This window comes from Peromyscus eremicus, chromosome 23, assembly GCF_949786415.1.
Source record: "Peromyscus eremicus chromosome 23, PerEre_H2_v1, whole genome shotgun sequence".
Taxonomy (NCBI): domain Eukaryota; kingdom Metazoa; phylum Chordata; class Mammalia; order Rodentia; family Cricetidae; genus Peromyscus; species Peromyscus eremicus.
The window spans coordinates 4,136,803-4,155,016 of NC_081438.1; the positions used below are offsets into that span (position 1 = coordinate 4,136,803).

The 18,214-nt window shown below is 55.7% G+C and overlaps 1 protein-coding gene across 2 annotated transcripts; it reads right to left on the reverse strand.

Moving 5' to 3' along the window:
* Positions 1 to 656: 656 nt before the first annotated feature.
* Positions 657 to 17,877, reverse strand: Foxn4 (forkhead box N4). Of its 2 annotated transcripts, XM_059249816.1 has the most exons (10): positions 17,732 to 17,877; positions 17,032 to 17,120; positions 8,051 to 8,196; positions 6,335 to 6,459; positions 6,099 to 6,218; positions 5,732 to 5,859; positions 5,144 to 5,240; positions 3,905 to 4,112; positions 1,878 to 2,270; positions 657 to 913 (listed from the first exon to the last, which is right to left on the reverse strand). In XM_059249816.1, exons 2-10 carry the CDS (start codon positions 17,115 to 17,117, stop codon positions 657 to 659), a joined length of 1,560 nt encoding a protein of 519 aa, XP_059105799.1. In that variant the 5' UTR covers positions 17,118 to 17,120; positions 17,732 to 17,877. The 2 variants fall into 2 exon arrangements, with proteins under 2 accessions (XP_059105799.1, XP_059105800.1); XM_059249817.1 differs by lacking the exon at positions 17,732 to 17,877 and having other exon boundaries at positions 6,099 to 6,209; positions 17,032 to 17,117.
* Between the last annotated feature and the right edge of the window lie 337 nt (positions 17,878 to 18,214).

Here is an 18,214-nt window from a genome sequence, read left to right on the forward strand (position 1 = left end):
AATGGCAGGGCTACCAGGGTCTGCCAGGGGCTGCAAGGGTCTGCCGGGGTTTGCCGGGGTCTGCCTGAGCAGGCTGGAGATGTAACTCGGGGTCACTAGGGAGTCAGGATTGCTGAGTGGTGGGGAGTCTGCCCAGTCTCATTCCAGGGACCTCAGCTGGGGTCACAATAAAAATAAATACATTTACACATGGTCCCAGTGGTCAGCACAGGAAACTCCAGGAGTGGTGGGCAGAACCCCATGGCAGAGGTCAACTGTCTCACCTCCAAGGCAGATCCAAGACTGACCAAGCCCTTCTCCGGCCTCGGGCCACTCTCTGAGGCACAGGCAGAGGTTGCTTTCCTGGGAGAACATGTGCGCTTAGAGCTTTCTCTCTTGTGTCTCTTTGACACACTGCTGTGTCCCCAGGTGGGCCACTGACCACCCAGTGCCTGCTGGGAGCCAGACCTCAACATGGCCATGTCCCTTTCTCAGGCCCTGAAGGACAAGGGGAGGTGGGGTGCTTGACATCCTCCCATGCTTCTGACTTGGGTGCCCCAGAAGTGTCTGGTGGTGGCATGGGGGGGGAGCAGGAGGAACTAAGCATTGGGACTTCCTCATCCACCAGCAGCTGGAGACACTGTTAGGGCCACGGTGCCTTCCTCCAGACCGGCGGCTTAAAGCAGAGCTATGGGCTTATTCCCTGGAGTACCCAGGTACTGAGCAGAGGTGGCCATCGCTGGGGCCACGCTGTCTGCGGTTGAGTATGCAGCATAGAGACCTGTCACCTGCACATCAGGGAAGGTCTGGTCGCCGCTGCCAGAGACAGGGGTCAGGCTTGGGGCCCCCAGGTCACAGCCCAGTGGGGAGTCTCCGAAGGCCCCCAGCGTCTCCAGGCTGAAGCTGTCCTCCTTCATCTCTTCCCAAAGGTTACCTTGCAAAGACAAAAGCACTGGGGTGAGCTGGCTAAGGGCCGAATAGCCCTGAGTTCAAATCCCCTCTTTAGGGAACGAGGGCAAAGATCGTGTGTGATGTCCGAGGCCTTGTGTTGTTAGGAAGAGCGGAGAGGAAGCAGAGTTCTAATCCTGGTCTTCCTCCTGCTGCTGTGTGTCCCTGGGAAAGCCACTTCAGTCTCTGAGCCACAGCGTAAGATGGAGATGCTCCAAACACCCACCTCTCAGGTGAGGCCAGGGATAATGAATGGAAAGTATTTGGTTCTCACTGGGCAGCACCACCGACATCAAAGCCCGGAGAACAACACTGTTTCCCCTTCCAGGGAGAGGGGAACAGGGACATGGCATGTGCCTTTGGGCTGTGACAGACCTATTGGCTGGCTCTCCGGCCACCTGGTCCTGCTCCCTACTGAGGGGCAGGACACAGGGCTGGAACACAGCAGGCACATGCATGTTAGGGGCTGGATGAGCTGGGAGCCTTCGCTGAAGCACGCAATACCCTGGTTGGTTCTTGGATGTCTATGCGCTCATCTTCTTACCCTTGACCTACTGAAGGGGGGCACTGTGCCACAGTGTGACCCCCCATCCCACCCCCAACCTAGTGTGCATAGCTTTGAGCAACTGCTGAAGAAAAGTTTGAAATAGTAGGGCTTAAATCCTAGATCTGCCCAGTGAGTAGCCAGGGGACCTAGGCTGGTGACTCGACTTCTCTTTGCTTCAGTGTCCTTATCAGCGGAATGAGGACATGGGGTGGCAGGGCCTTGGGGCCGTGGCAGGTGATGCCTAGGAAGTGCTTAGTTGGTATACAGCAGGTGCTTATTAAGTGTTTAGTAGGTGGGGTGGTTGTTATAGTGATGATGCTAAGGGGGGGGGTTGCAGGCAGAGTGCTGCTGGGCTCCCATCTCCGCCCCTAACCCCTCCCAACCCCCATGTCTTACACCTCACCCTGTAGAGCGAAGTCCATGATGCTGGGGTCCAGGGCATCCACCTCCGTGTTCATGTCGGTGCTGATGTTGAGGAAGTCCCCAGGAGGCCTCCCCATGGCTGGCTGGGGGAGAGGCCCTGGGCTGAGATGGGGTAGGGCATGATGGGGTGGGGTCTGGGCTGGTGCCGGGGAGTCTGGGTCCAGGTGTGTCTGGGGCTGGACCTGGTGGTGCAGGGGGATTGATTGCAGGGACAGGGTCATCAGTGGCTTTGGTGGGAGTTGGGAGGTGGCCAGGCAGCTGTGGGCCATGGCCACTGTGGTGGCGTGAGTCAGCACGGGGGCCTCAGGCTCCCCTGGTTTGCCAGGACGCCGGCAGCTTTCCGGCCGGTCTGAGATGAGCTTGTCCAACTCTTCTGCAGACAAGTAGGAAATGTCACTCAGAAGTCCCTTCGGTCACCAGGCCCTAAGTCCCTATGTACCACCCATGACTGTCTCCTCTTGTATGAGATGGCATGATACCTTCTGTACGGGGTTACTATGGAGATGTGATGCCATCCAAAGCCATTAAAAGGCCTTCAAGGAATGGGAGTTGCCATGAACTCCTAATAGCGCCCCCCTCCCCCCAGATAGGACCTTACAGCACAGACCTGTGGCCCTAAGACTAACTGAACTCTCGCCAGCCCTTCAAGAGGGAGCTGAGGCAGGGACGAAGGTCCCGTGAGACAGCCAGGTCATTAATGCTTACGGAGACCTTCCCACTCTGTGTATAGAAACAACACTGAAAATCACTGCTGAGGGCTAAGAGCTGGATCCCCTTCTGCGAGAATGGATAGAAGCAAAGCACAGACATCACTCTTTTCTAAAAAGTGTGCATATAGCCGGGCGACAGTGGCGCACGCCTTTAATCCCAGCACTCGGGAGGCAGAGCCAGGCAGATCTCTGTGAGTTCAAGGCCAGCCTGGTCTACAGAGCGAGATCCAGGACAGGCACCAAAACTACACAGAGAAACCCTGTCTCGAAAAAAAAAAAAAGTGTGCATGTATGTGCACCATAGAGCCCATGTCAAGATCAGAAGACAGTCTCAGGTGTGGGTCCTTGCCTTCCGGCTTTCTTGAGACAAGGTCTCCCAAGGTCAGCTCACACCCTTCTCTACCACCCCACCTTGCCAAAGGATTGCTAGGATTACGGATGTGCACTACCATGTCCGCTTTACCTGGGTTCTGGGGATCCGAACTCGGGTCCTCGCACTGCAGTTACGTGCTTTTCCCACTCAGCCACCTCCCCAGCCCCGGGAATGACTCCGGTCTGTCTGTTGCCTTTGTCTCCTTGGATGCAGCACAATGCTGACACTGGACCACAAGGGGCCTAAGATCTAGCCGGGTTCCTTTAGAGATGAGAATCTAGAAGGCCAGACGCCGGCCCAGCATCTCACAGCAAGCTGAGGCCGAGGCCCAGGAACCCTGGGATGAGTGCCGTGCTGGGCCTTCCTGGTAGTTTCTGCCAAAGCCTTTACCCCCTCTCACTCAGTGGAGCACCGCTGCACCACCCGGTCACTTGAACCTGGAGTCACCGCTTTGGCTAGACTCTGGCCAGTGAGCGCCAGGGATCCTTCCCTCTCTGCCTCCCCAGGACAGGGCTCACAGACACACGCTGCCATGGTCAGCTTTTACGTAAGATATTCTCTCTCGCTCGCTCTCTCTGCCACATGTGTGTGCCACAGTAGAGGCCAGAAAAAAAAAAAAGCCAGATGCCCTGTATCTGGAGCTACAGACAGTTGTGAGCGGCCCAACGTGGATACTAAACCAAACTTCCATCCTCCATAAGACCGGGCAGTGCTCTTAGCCACCCGGCCATCTCTCCAGCCCTCTGGTTATTTCCAACACCCAGTCTGATACCATCCTAGAGCCGTGGAGTGAGAGACACAGGGATGGCGGATTCGAAGACGTTTCACACTTCTCACCAGGCCCCTGCACTTGCTGGCTTCTAGACAGGAGCAGGGAGACTAGGGAGGTGGCGGGTGCATGTGAGCGGTGGGTCGGGGGCTCACCCGGGTTGGCCATGCTGCGGCGGATGGCCGCGAGGTCCTTCCTCTTCCACTTATACATCTCCTCCTCCATCTTGTCGATGCGCGCCAGGTTCAGGGCCCACAGGCAGCCTTTGCGGGAGGAGCCGCTGGATTTAGTTTCCACCTTCTCGAAGCACTTGTTGAGTGACAGGTTGTGCCTTACTGAATTCTTCCAGCCGTCGGGCGCCGTCTGTGGGGACACATGGAGGCCCGGTAGACCCCTCAGGTGATCCCCCTCCTCCCCTAGCAATTCTTTACCTGTCTGGATACATTCAAACTCATGCCTCTCAGGGCAGGACACAGGGAATTCCATCTACAATACCAGCTGTGGCGAGGACAGAGAAGACTGGGTGGGGGCTGCGGCATGCAAGAGGCCCTGCCCTGGGAGCTGCAGACCTGGAGCTGGACCACAGCCCAGGGCTTCAGCAATGCCTCTTCTTCCTCTCCCACTGGGTAGGGATTAGGGGAGACTGATGCTGGGGGCTATGTAGCTGCCCAGTAAGTTCAACGCAAATTACTTTCAAAGGCTCACCACCGCTTTGTTGCTAGGCAACTGGACACTGGGATCCAGCTCACCCAACCCATGTGGTCCAGCATTTCTACTCGGGATACTGTCCAGGCCCAAGATCCTGTGATCTGGGACTCCTAGCTGCCTGTTGTTCTTTGGGGTTTGAAGTTTACAGGGTGGCTATTGGCCAACCGCGCTCCAGCGATGGACAGTTCTTCCTAAGTCCTTTTGAACCCACCAGCGAAGGCTCTTGCTGAAGGTGCTTGGCATCCCGCTGTCTTGCTGAGTTTGTGCTGAATAACTAGGCTGGGCCCTCCGCTCTAGACACCGAGGCGCATGGCGAGCTCCGCTTCATCCATCAGAACCCAGTTCAAAAGCCCTGTTCTCTCTCTATTTGGTTTTTCGAGACAGGGTTTCTCTGTGTAGCTTTGCGCCTTTCCTGGAACTTGCTTGGTAGCCCAGGCTGGCCTCGAACTCACAGAGATCCGCCTGCCTCTGCCTCCCAAGTGCTGGGATTAAAGGGGTGCGCCACCACTGCCCGGCGCCCCGTTCTCTTTGTAACTTGTACCCATCCTTCCTATCGGGCATGACAAAACTGGGGGCCTAAGAGTGGGGGCTCAGTGTAGTGTAGAGGAAGCCCTGGATCCTAGCAGGCCCGGGGAGAGAGAGGCAAGGGGCTCCGGCACTCCCCCACCCCGCCTCAGAGCCCTCACCTTGAAGTAAGGGAAATGCTCCTTCATGAAGCTGTAGATCTCGCTCACAGGCAGGCTGCCAGTCTTGCTGCTCTTCAAGGCCATGGCGATCAGACAGCTGGGACCAGAGGTGGGGCCACACACAGGCCTCAGGTGACAGCCTAAGGCCCCCTCTGCTGGCACCAGCCCCTCCACACTCCCGGCGTTAGCTCTTCCTCCACACTTTCCCTGGGCCCGGGCCTTCCCTACCCTCCTCCCAGCCCAGCCACTGCAGTGAGCTGAGAAATCACTCTTGCCCTTTGACCCCACTCCCATGGGCTTTTAGACTTCATCCAAGATGCTCCCTCCCCCACCCCACCCCTAAAGCCCAAGGCACACACCCCCATTTCTGCAACTGACTTTTTAATCAGAAGAAAGAGGCTCACAGAGGCCAAGCCATCCAGCCCGTGAGGATGGAGAACCAGTCTGATGCAGGGTCAGCTGACCGCATGCCAGTCCCTCCCAAGAGTGGGTTGGTCCCACCTGGGGGATCCCTGGGGAGCCAGGTCACCTTTCCTGTCTGCCTAAGGTGCCCCTGTGCCCTCCTCCTTCTGGGTCATCAGACCTCACCTGTAGGAGTAGATGGGTTTGGGGTAGTGTTTGGGGTGCAGCTCCTGAGATGGATGTGCGGTCATGTGGGCTTGTGGGTAGGAAGGCCGTGCTGCAAATGGGGAGCCATAGAGGCCTGCAGGAGGGCACTTCACAGGAAGGGGCGGGGCCAGGCAGCAGAGAGAGAACGGAGGTGAGACAGAGCAGAGGTGACTCACAAACCCCAGCCCAGTTTCTAACTGCAGGGATTTCAACACAGGAGATGCTCCGGTGTCCCCAGCAAGGCATCAACGGTGCCAACGGCACAGGCATGGAGGAGATCTTATGCATGCAAGCCTAGGGTGCAAGCAAGTGAATTCAGGATAGTCTATCTCCGAGCCTGTGGTACCTGCTGGGACCCTGGAGGCAGAGGGAACTGGAGTGGGGTCGGAGGTGAGTACAGCTGTGATATTTCCTGTGGGCCCGAGGATGACTGGCTTCCTATGGGGAACTGGTTCATCTGCTCAGCCTGGAGAGGACAAGACAGAAGGTCAGGGAGGGACAGTCACGCACACATGCACGCACGCATGCATGCACGCACGCACACAAGCACACCGTCTTTCCCAGCCATGGAGTGGCACTTACGCTAGCTCTGTGGCTGCCTATGGGGCCCAAACCCAGCATGCCTCTGGGGGCCATGGCAGCTTGGCCCCGGAGCAGGGGACGTGGGGTCGCACCCACACTCAGGTCGGCTGCCCCAGCCAAGGCACCTGTAGGAGGAAGGTACAGAGAAAGCCGTTTGCTGGAAATGGTGGCCACAGTGGGGGATGGGGGCCACCCTCCACCCCAGGACCAGGCATACAGCAAGCACTTCCAAATCACTTTTCTGGAATGTGGTGGTTAGCGGTGGGGTTCCTATAACCTGTGTCACCTGGCCAGCCTCAGTGTCCCCATTTCTACTGACACCTCACCTATTTACAAAGTTGTGACTGTTAAATGAGATCCTGCCTACCAAGTGCTTAGCACATGATTGGGCACATGATAAAATCCCAATTAATGTGAGCCAATAATGACAATAATGAGAGACTGCCTTGGCTCCTGTCCTTTATGGGCTAAAACACCAATTTATTGTTCATTTCCTCAAAGGCTTAATGGCTCCTTGAGAGCTCTAGATTTAGATACAAGAGTAGCCCCCTCTTCCTCCCCGAGCTCTGCTAGACTGCCAAAGATTAGCCCAAGAATAACAGATGTGCATCTGCTTCCAGTGCTGGGTCTGCGACAGACATTACTAATCCATCACAGAGTCTCATTACACCACCTCTAATCAAGTAAAAGTGACCTGTAAGAGGCTGCTGGGCCCTGACTTATTTTACCATGTACCAAACCCTGACAGTTTTAAGATGTCTCCCGTATGGACCACTGGCAATACCCTGCAGATGAGGAATCTGATTGGAGGGGCAGGAATATCCCAATGCTGCATAGCTGTCTTACAGGGCTCTAGATTAGAGTTAGAAAACTGACCAGTGGGCTGAACCTGGCCCATAGCCTGGTTTGTCAATAAAGTTTTATTGGCACATACTTATTTGTTTACATATAGTCTGTGGCTAGGTTTTCACCATCAACGTCTGTGCTAAATAGCTTCAACTTATATACTTTATGAATTAAAAAGTTTAAAACTATCTGTTTCTAGCAAAGGTACGGCAGAATGCTCCTGTAATTCCAGCACTCGGGAGGCTGAGATAAGAGGATCTGGAGTTCATAGCCAGCCTGGGATATTTAGGGAGACCCTGTCTCGAAAGTAAATATTTCCTAGTCCTTCATGGAAGACAGGCATTAGCTGCCGCTTGCTGTGCACAGGTGCTCAAGAAAAATTTGCCCACAGAGCCATCCTGCCAGACACTGATGTCCACTTCCACCCTGTTCTTACGTGGCAGTGGCTTTTCTGCCGCTCTCCATCAACGCTGTCTTCAGTCTACTTTCTTTGATTACAACTCTCTGTCATTTACAGAGCACCTCCTAGGTGCCAAGATTCTCTTAGAATCTTCTGGAACAGAGGGCAGTACACTTGTTTCCTAAAGGGCCAGACAGCAAAGGCTTTACAGGGCTTCAGAAAATCTAAACCCCACTTTAGCACTTGCAAGGACGGGCCTCGGCTTGCATTTGGGCCCCTCACAAGTTTGCTAAAGTGTGAGACATCCCATTGTGATATCACTAAGGAAGTGTGGACTTGCTCCCAGAAAGAGGGGATTCTCCCCATTTTACAGATATGTACAGAGAGATCAGAGAGACAGAGGGACCTCTCTAGGGCCACTCAGCAGGCTAGTGGCAGGCCCAGGGGTCCCCTCCTCCCCTTGAGCCTACCTGGGTGTGGATGCAGCACACTGGGGCCACCCAGGTCTATCCGTCCGCTTGCCATCTGCTGCAGCCGAGGCACGTCCACGGCTGTGAGCCATGACAGCGACTGAAGGTCCCCGGGGAGGTCATCGTCACCCATGGGAGGCAGGAGCCTGTTCCAAAAACCAAAACCTCAAAATCCAGAACTTATTGAGTACCTCCATCCTGCCACAGTGGAAAACTCCACACCTTGGATCATTTGAGGGGTCACCGTCTGAATGTGGGTACAATGAAAACAGTGCATATAAATTCCTTCCTGCTGGCCATGTGAGACATACAGGACACCGGTGAATTCCATGTTTTGTCTCAGGTCCTTCTGCAAAGATGGCTCCGCAAACCGCCAAATTGAAATTTAAAACACTTCCGGTCCCAAACGCTTGAAATAAGGCATGTGCATATGTAAAAGGAGTTTTACATATGGTAAACTGAGGTTCAGCACAATGAGTCCCTTGGTCAAGGTCAAGTGTTGTGACCCAGACAGCGCCTGGAGCACCATGAGGCCTACAGTCATTAACAGGCTGATATGGAGTACACATATCTACAGAAAGCCGTGCCGGGCAGGGTGACTCTGGTATCCCTGAAGTCCCATGTGCCACGTGGCCAACAGCTTTGTGGTGGCATCTTGTATGTGCTGTGCTGGGACGCCCATACCACACCCCAGCCCGATCTCCTCAGTACCGAGAGCTGTCCGCTCTGTGGCCAAAAGACCACAACCTACATCCTGCCCTCGAGTTCAAACCAATGTGAGACGGGTCTCCGGAAGAGTGGAGTGAGGGGGACCCGTGTCTTAGAACCACAGCCTCGAGGTTCCTCCCGCATCTGTTGGGGGGTGCCTATGTGGCCCACTGGCCAGTCATTCCTTTCCTGACAATCCTGTTACCTCCAAGCTCACCTCTCTCTTCCCATCTCTGCCCCCTTGTGCTCTATAGCCACAGTTAGTGTTGCCATGACCACCACTGCTCAGTTGTCACAGGCCTGGCCCAGCAGCCCATGAAGCCGCGATCAGGTGACCCCCGGCTCCCTTGGCCATTGGTTGCCTCGTAGGAAAACAGGGCCTGGACATCATTTGAAAACTGGCTGGTCCATGTCAGTGGCAACAGTTGGCCCGGCTGCTGTCCCCTGGTGGCCCATTGTGCCACAAACGACTGTTGCCCCTGCGGCACGTGGCCCCCATTGTTCCGAGTCTCAATGCTATTGTTTCTGTGGTTTCCCGACCGCCACCCCTTTGGTCGGCTCATAACTCATCTATCTGACTGACAGTCCTGGCCCTGGCCTGAGCCATGCCATCTGTCCCCTAGGCCCCCAGAGACTACGGTGTAAAGGGGAGGGGCTGACCCCACTCTCTTGTCTTCACCCCAGAGCCAGCCAGGCTCCCAGGGAAGCCTGTGAGAGCCCCACGCCTTCCCGATCACCCATGCCACTCTGCTTGGGACTAGGGGGAGGGAGAGGCACGTCCTGGTCATCAGATTTCATAAGGCGGGAACTCTGCAAGGCTCCAGGACACCAACCTGGTCTAGAACCTGCCAGGGGTGAATCCAAGAAGCAGTGTGCACAGTGGCAGAGCCTCAAGCTTGGGATTCTCATCCTGGTTTCCCTTAAGTCACCTGCTTAACCTCTCTGTGCCTCGGCTTTTCATCTGTAAACCACAGACAACTGTCCTTGTCACAGGACGTCATGAGCGTCCAGCCTGTGAAACACTGAACAGCACCTGGTTCCCAACACATGCACTGTGACCATTTCTTTTTCCGCCTTTAGTACCAATATTCGCATCGCAATTAAGAATAGCCAGGCTCCGAGACAGCAAACACACAGGCCGACTGCTGCCACTAACCACTTTCACTCACGGGGACACTCTTGAAGTCCCGCCCTGTGCTGTCCCCATTTTACATATGGAGAAACTGAGTTTCCTTGGAGTGAAGACTCTTGGAAACGATTCTCACAGGTGCTTCACCGGAGCGGAGTAGGTGTGGGGCGGGGTAGTGCTGTCCTGGTGGTGGCCTCATTTCCCTGCATTCTTTTGTCCCTCCGGTTTCTCCTGTGGCCACCACAGTGTGCCCAACTGCCAACAGCTCAGCACAGCCAAACACAGCCTGGGCCCTCACTTCGCTGTTCACTGAGGGCCCTGCCCTTCCCTTTCCTACTTTCCCGAGTCCATCCTAACTGCCTTCTGGGTATCTCACCTAGGATGTCCCTCACAGGTCCCTCACAGGTCCCCTGACTGTGCTCTAAAATGGTCCAGGGAAGCCCTTGTCACAGGGAGACACACTATGGTCCCAGTTTCAACCAGGACAAGGCAGGGTCATTAGGGCTCCTGGTTCCTCTTGGAGGATTCTTCTGTCTGTGGACAGCCACATCGCCCGTGACTCAGCTCTGCGGTGCTCCCCACTGCTCCTCTGTAGCTCACCATTCTCTGCTTACTCCTTCCGGGGCTCACTCAGGACCCGGACTCTGTGAGCATCCAGTGCAACCTTTATGTACCCACATGGCTGGTTGAAAGAGGCTGAGAGCCCAGGTCACTGACTCCAAGAAAGACCTGGGAGTGTCAGTCGGGTCTGGCCCTGCTAGGGCTGCCCTCTGCCCCCATGAATTCCTTGTCTCTGAGCACCAGGAGGGCTACAGAGAGCAGAACAGCTTACTTTACAGATGGGGAAACTGAGGCTAGCACAGTAAAAGTCTCTTTGCATGCAACTGAGGTGACAAGGACTTAAATCTGATCTCTGCTATACTTGTCATTTTCACCAAATGAGACAATCTGCAGTCACCTTTTGGTACAAGCTGGTCCTGTTCTCCATTCTTGGGGGTTTAGTATTTGTCTTAGGGGTCTGTGACACCCCTGTTGCCTCAGGCATGCGAAAGGCCATCCGCTCCTTCCTTCTCCCAACCCCTAGCCAGAATGTCTGTCTCCGTGTGCCAGCCCTGCTCAGCCCAGCCAACCCTGCTGAGCTCTGATGGAGCACTGTGGGAGGAGTCCACTAGCTCCAAACCCTGTCCCCTCCTCTCTTCATCACACAGGGACCAGGGACAGATGCATGGGAGGACAAAGGAGAATGGACTGTCCTCACTGTCCAGTCCAGGAGCACATCAGGGTACCATTCCTCACAGCTGCACAGGGCCCTCCAAATTTCCTCACCAACCCCCGTAGAAGGCCCCCCTGTCCAGCCTCGCTTCCTCCCAGGGCTTCAAGGAGTGTAAACTGTGGGTCCAGGACGTCGCTATAGGAAAGACTCCTGATTTGGGGAACTACTCTGGCTTCCTGCCACCAGCCCTCAGGAGAACGCTTAATCCCTAGCCTTGGTTTCCCAAACTGTAAAGTGGGTGCGGATGAGAATAAGGGCCCCTCAGACCCACAGAGCTGGTTAGTAAGGGTGGCGGAGAGGCAGTTTGGGAATCTCTCCTGCCATCGTGAGAGGGCATTCGCAACGCACCGAGAGAGGAGTCAGAGAGCAAGCATCTGTAGCAGCTCAGAGTAACTCTTCCCTCTCCCAGATGAAGACGGGGCATGTGAAAAGGAGAAGACAGTGAAAGCCTGGCCTCGGGCCTTGCAAGCCTGTCCACTGTTTCTCAGTGAGGAGAAACCCTGGGGTCACCTTGACCCTGATGCCCACATGCCTGCCAACTCCAGGGGGGGGGCAGAAAAATGTCACCCAAGACCAGCTCTTCCCACCCACGCCCCTCCGCCACTCTCCTCTCTGTGAGTCTCTGTCCCTGTGACTGACAGGCTCTGGGATGAAGTCCTGGCCTCACCCTTCCTGTTGGGTGAAGTCATGTGCTTCTGAACCTTTCTAAGCCTCAGTTTGCACATCTGCATAATGGGGATGACAGCCTTAGAAGCAAAGCGTCTTTCCCCCCAGCCCTCTGATGGGGCAGCCAGGGCTCTATATCCCACTGACCCATCTTGTTCCCACATGATCACCATCCCCCACCTGACTACCCATGCACCTGCTGCCAGCTGGCCGTCACTACACCCTGGGGATAGGACTCGGGCACCTGCAGTGCTCAGCCTGTGTTCCCTCTTACATTTGGGGGACTCCCCCTTATCTTGTCCTTTGGGGTTGCGTCACCCTCTGGCTGGCGGGCTGACCTCACTCTGACCCAGGAGCAGTGTGTGATGGGCCCCAAGGCTGCAGGGACACTGTGAGTCACTGGGTAGGGTGGATGTCACTGCCCCGGCCTCCAAGGTCTCCGCTGTGTTGCTGTGTTTTCTGTGGGGGCCTCTATGCCTTTTGCTTGCTCACAGTGTATGTGACCTGACCTCCCTGCCAGGCACCCATTTCCCTGACCCCCCCAAAATCAGTCCTATAGTTGTCTACAAACCTCTGTTCTCTTGAGCCCTGCTAGAGTACCCAGCTAAGGCAGGCAACACCCAGGTTTCTGGGGTCCCTGAGAGTCTAGAGGGGTGAAAAGGTTAAGACAGGAGCCGAGCCTCCTACTGTGTGCAAGTGACCCCGGGAGCCCCCACTACTGAAGCAAGGGGCTTTGTCTCCCCTACAGGAAGAGCCGCAGAGCCCAGGACAGGTCTCTGCACACAGTAGGCACTCAACATAAATGCAGCCCACCTTCCAGATGCTCAGCTCCTACTCCTTTGGGGGCAGACCCAGGTATCCCCCATGGCAACAGCTCACTTTGATCTTACAGCCTCACCCCCACCCTCCTGGGCTGTGGCTGGTGAGAAACTGTTACATCTGCACAAACGGTTCTGTCTCCAGTCTCCAGGATTAAGCTTCTGAGGGTCAGGTTTACCCAGCTAACATATCTTTTGTGACAGCCTTCAGAACAGTTGACAGAAAGAAAGAAAATTAAATGCTACTTAGCATGCTCAAAGATTCCCTGGAAGACAAGAGTGAGTACTATGACATCCTGTGATTTTGGGGGGGGGAAGGGCTTAGTGTTCCCCTCTAGAAGAATAGCTGACTTGGTGTGCATATGTGCGTGTGTGTGTGTGTGTGTGTGTGTGTGTGTATACATACACATGTGTATGTGTTTGGGAGGGTAGCATGATTGGACCTCAGCAAGGCTACTTCTCTTCCTGTTTACACAGTAGCTGGGCTGCTATTCAATACACGACCTTGAGGATGGAGTATGTAAAGATGTTGAGATAGATGTTAATGCCCCCTGCAAGTCCACCCAGGGGGTTCCGGCTAGTGGGTGGTGCCTCCCCTTATGAGGTTCAAGGGTCCACACCCACACACAGCGGGAGGCTCTTGCACAGTTGACCATCACTGTGAAGTATTTTGTCTGCTCACTCATCCAGTCCACACTGAACTAGCCACTCTCTGTCCTTTGACAGAGAGTGTGTGTGTGTGTTGAGGGTGGGGGTGGGAGGGAGCACTTCCCTCCCCCGGATCGCTTCCTTTTTTAGGGCAGACCCTGACATTTTGGGAAGTCAGTGATCAGGGCAAGGACTCTCCATGGAGCACCATCAGTGGGTGTGGGCCTGAGAACACACCAGCGCGTCTTCCTTGCTCATCTCCCACTCAGCGGAGGGAAGGTGCTGGGTCTGACCTCTGACCTCTCTGAACTAAGTTCCAAAGGTTGAGGCATCTGCTCAGGGTTTTTCCCTCCATCCTCTCCACGAATATGAGCGTGTGGACAAGCGCTGCTGTCTGGCCCTAGTTTTCTTGTCTGTAGTTGGAGACGAAGCCAGGGTCATCATTGTAAGGATACCGTGAGGAGCGCACTTGCTGGGACTGAGAAAGCACTTAGCACCTAGTACCCAACAGGTACTTAAGAACTCTATTCCTCAGCATCCTGGGAGTGGACTTCCCTCCCACCCTCGGAGCTAAGAAGAAACCCACTAGAGCTAGCGAGGCTCAAGGCTGCTCAGGGACGGAGCTGCACTCTGGCTGCTCTGGGGTCAGCTACCAACTAGGAAGAGAGACTAGTGAGGGACGGCTGGCTGTCTAGACCTCCGCCACTGACCCCTGACAGCTGCCCCAGAACTGGGCCGTTGGCTGCAGCCAGCAACGCCCTCCCCTCCCGGAATGTGGGCATTGAAAGTTAACTAACGGCCAAATCAGCCCCAGGGGGACGGAGCACCAGGCAGCTGCTTGTGGCCTGCATGGGGGGGCCCCCAGAGGTGTCTGGATTCACAGCCTGGGAGATCCAATCCACAGAGCAGTCCCTGGAGACATAGGAGCCCACATGAGAAGCCCATAAACTTCTCCTGGGCTATTATTTAGGGAGAAAAATGGGAGTTGTTGGAAGAAGCAAAGGCTCCTTGCGCAGAGTAATTAGAAAATTTCCCTGCCAGGAGCAAGCACTGTCCCAGACTGGCTCACTGCCTTGCTGGCCTGCAGCAGGCAAAACACCCCCCTCCTCCCCCAACAGCAGCCTGCTGATTGGTTCTCAGAGGTTCCATTTTGCAGAGGATCAGAGAGGGCAGTAACTTGTCTGGGGGACGGGGGTGTCACACGGTGGGGAGGTAATATGTTCTTTACTAGTGACGTATGGGGGGTTTAGGAGCACAGTGCTCATGGGGTGTGTGGCAACTTCAGGTTTGAGACCCCACGTGGCCCGTCACTCCCATATCATCTTACTAAAGCATTCACCCTGGCCGATCCCTCAAGTCATTCCCTTACCAGATTGGCACAGGAGCGCTGCCCTCACGGGATGGTTTGGGGACAGCTGGTCACCATTGATGCTGTGACTCTGCTGCCGAAGAGGTGACAGCCTGGGGCCAGGGGCCCTCAGCCATTGCAGTGAAGGTTAAGGTGTTCTGCCATTTGGATGCACTAGCTGTCCCGGGGTGGGGGGGCGAGGGAATGGATGACTGCAGGTGGGAAGGGCATGCCAGGCTGGGTCCGGGAACCTCTGGATCAGAGCTGACAGTCCCCACTTTCCAGCTGGTCATCCCCCACCATGGGAGCTCTGTCTGTCTGTCTGTCTTCCCTGGATTTAGAGCTGGGCAATGAACAGTGCTGCAGACAGTTTCTGGGTTGCGCTGGCCTGGACGTGAAGCCCGAGCCTCATAGGAGCCTCCATTAGGCGGCACGGGTGCATCCCAGGGATTCAGGGATTCCATCTCCACACTCCCCGCGGGCCCTCTGTGGTTCTGACGCCTACACATTCCAACATGGCCAGGTTGGAAGCAGCGATAACACAGCTAGTTAAGCAGCCCGAGCTCTGCAAGCTTTGCCGCTAATCCTTGTGGCAGCCTAATTATGCCCATTTAAAATTTTAATTTTTTATTATTTGGGGGAACATTCATAGCCCAGCACGCACGTGGAGGTCAGAGGACAACTCTCTCCTTCCATCTTTTCCATGGGTTCCGTGGCTCAAACCGGGTTCACTAGCTTGCACCACAGGCATCTTTATCGACGGAACCATCCCTCTGACACCCCAGTCCTGCTCACTTTAAAGCCAGGAATCTGAAGACGGGGGACCCGTCCGTCTGTGGGAACTGGCATGTGTCTGACTGACAGTCTTTGTTCCTGCTGCTCTCTTCCCTGACCCTTCTGCGACTCTACGGAGCTGGAATCAGAACCCATGCCTTTGAGCTCTTACATCCAGCCCTGGGGAGAGCGGACCCTCTTGAGGTCTTCCCCCTGGGAGAGCAACGGTAGAGCTGTCCGGGTATGTGCCGGGCCTGCTGGGTGTCTTGTTAATTTTACAGTAGTCTCTATTGTCCATTGTCTCAAACCAATGAGGGCTCAAAGGTTATGTGCCCAGGAGCATCATACCACGGGCAAGCGGCTGAGCCAGAGAGGGCTGGCTGGTTGCCATAGCAACCCCCGTGCTGCAGGTGCCGTTTGTTACCATTTGACAGATGAAGAAACTGAGGTTTAGAAAGTGCCAGAGAAGCCGGGTTTACCCAAGCCAGAGATGCTCGCACAGCCCCCACTCATGATTATTTACCTCTGATAGCAAGAAGGAAGTCCAGGGGGTCCTAGGCTGTGTGATGCTGGCCTCAGTTCTCTCCCCTGAGTGGTGGGCTCAGCAGAGGCTGGGAATGATGGGTACAGGAACTGCCTTTGCACCTGAGCCAGGTGATGTGCGCGCACGCGCCGCACGCATGCACACACACACACACACACACACACACACACACACACACACAGCCGTTTGAATCCTTGGCCTCCTTTGTGTCCAGAAGCAGCCTTCTAATTGGAGGCTCCTTGGTGCCTCAGCAGTGGCCCCCGGGGCCAGACAGCCCCTGGGTAAACAGGGTTGATCTGAGGTGACAGCCTGCCTTCCCAGGGTAGCCCCCAGGCTGGCCTCACTGCTCCACCAAGGCATGGGGTTGGCTTTAGGGCCCTGGGAACCAGGTCAGGCTACCCCATCTCAAGGAAGAGAGGCTCTCGCAGAGCACTCCTGGCCGTTCCTCCTCCTCCTCCCTCCCTCAGGCTGTGCGCACTTGACTGCGCTCCTCTCTGGGCCTTGGTTCTCTCACCGGTAAAGGTTTTTTTTTTTTTTTTTTTTTTGGCTGAACTTCCAACGCCTTTCCCACGAAGAGGCCAGGCCTGTCATGCTCCCCCACCCTCACCTGGACTTGGGTTTCTGTCCCGAAAGCTGTTTTACTTGGGCCCCACTTTCCATCTAGTTGGCCCATAAGAGCTCCAAAGAGATCGAGCGATCATCTAATTCAACAGCATCATTCATTTACATGAGGAGAAAACAAGGCCCGACGGGGCAGTGGGCTGGCTAAAGGTCACACACACAGCACAGTGGGGCTAAGAACTCATGAGTCCCGACCTACAACCTCCCAACACCCACAGAGGGTGGGAACCAGTTTTTTCCAGAACGCTTTTTTTGGGGGGACATTTCTTAGAGCCCCTGCTGGGGTCCCTGGGTGGGAAGCTGCTGCTGTCACCAGGCTGCCCACAGTCGAACCCAGGAGAGACTCTCCCTTAGAGGGGACACGCAAGAGCAGAGAGAGCCCCTCTGAAGTTGAGACGTTCTCCCATCCAGGCTGCAGGCGCCTCAGCCATCACACAGACAGGGCCCCTCACCTGTATTCCTGCGGAGAGCGGTGGTGACTGAGCCCCGAACTTCTGATCATTCCTGACATTTTGGGTGGGATGTCACTTTCTATCATCTCCTTAGAGGGAGAAAAAAACGATACAACAAAGTTCCCATTAGCACCGATGTGGGCAGGGCAGAGACCCACAGTTTCCCACAGTCGGAAGCGACTCACAAAGTCACAATCCCGGGAAAATCCTACGGGAATTTAAGAGCCAAGTGAGGAGAAGGGGTGAAATTCCAAGTTCTTTCAAATGCAAGGGGGAGGAGGAGGGGGACGGGGACAGGGGAGGGGGAGGGAGAACTCCTAAATGGAAACGTAGAGCTTTGGAAAGCCCTGGCAAAATCGAAGAACACCCAAGAACTCCGTTTGCTTCCAAGCCCCATTCTCCACCGCTATTCAGCTATGATCAGCTTGAAAATGAGATCATCAGGAAAGTGGGACTTGATGGATCCGGGGAACCATCCGCGGGGCTCCCGCCTTGGAGGAGACTCCAGACGCGGGTGCTGGGAAAACAGTCCACGCACCACGCCATCCACCCGGCCACCCACAAACACGGCACTCAATGAGATTCCCGGGGCGTCCCTTAGTCCTCCAAGCCAGGCCTGAAACAGGCGTGGGAAGCTTCCAGCCCCGCTAGGGCTCCGGTGGGTTGGATGGGGTGCGCAGCACGGGCTGCGCTGTGGTACCTGGAGCGGGTCCTGGGAGCGCTGTGGGCGGCGCTGCGGCAGGGGGGTCTCCCTTGCGCTCGCCCCTCGCTGTCCACAATTTGGCCACGGTCGCAGCTCAAACCGTTTTTAAATTTCCCTCTCTGGAGCTGTCCAGCTCTGAGCATGCGCGGTAGAGTGCCGGGGGTGGGGTGGGGTTGGGGGGCTTTTTTCTTTCCCCTCCTTTTCCCCAGGGGTCACTTACAGGGCAGGGTCAAGGGGATCTCAGCGGGCGGATCCCAGTAGCTCAGCCTCGTGCGCCCTGGGGCTCCCGGGCCTAGGGTGGGGCGGTTACGGGGTGGGGTGGGGGGAGCGACACCCCTCTTCCAACTTTGCGAGCATGCGTGCCGATGATGGGCAGGGCTGAGATGCAGATGCTGCGGACAGGGGACCTGGCGGGCGGCGGAGGAGAGAGAGGTGCACGCACTGTACTGGTCCCCCACGCCCCCCAACCACCACCCCCGG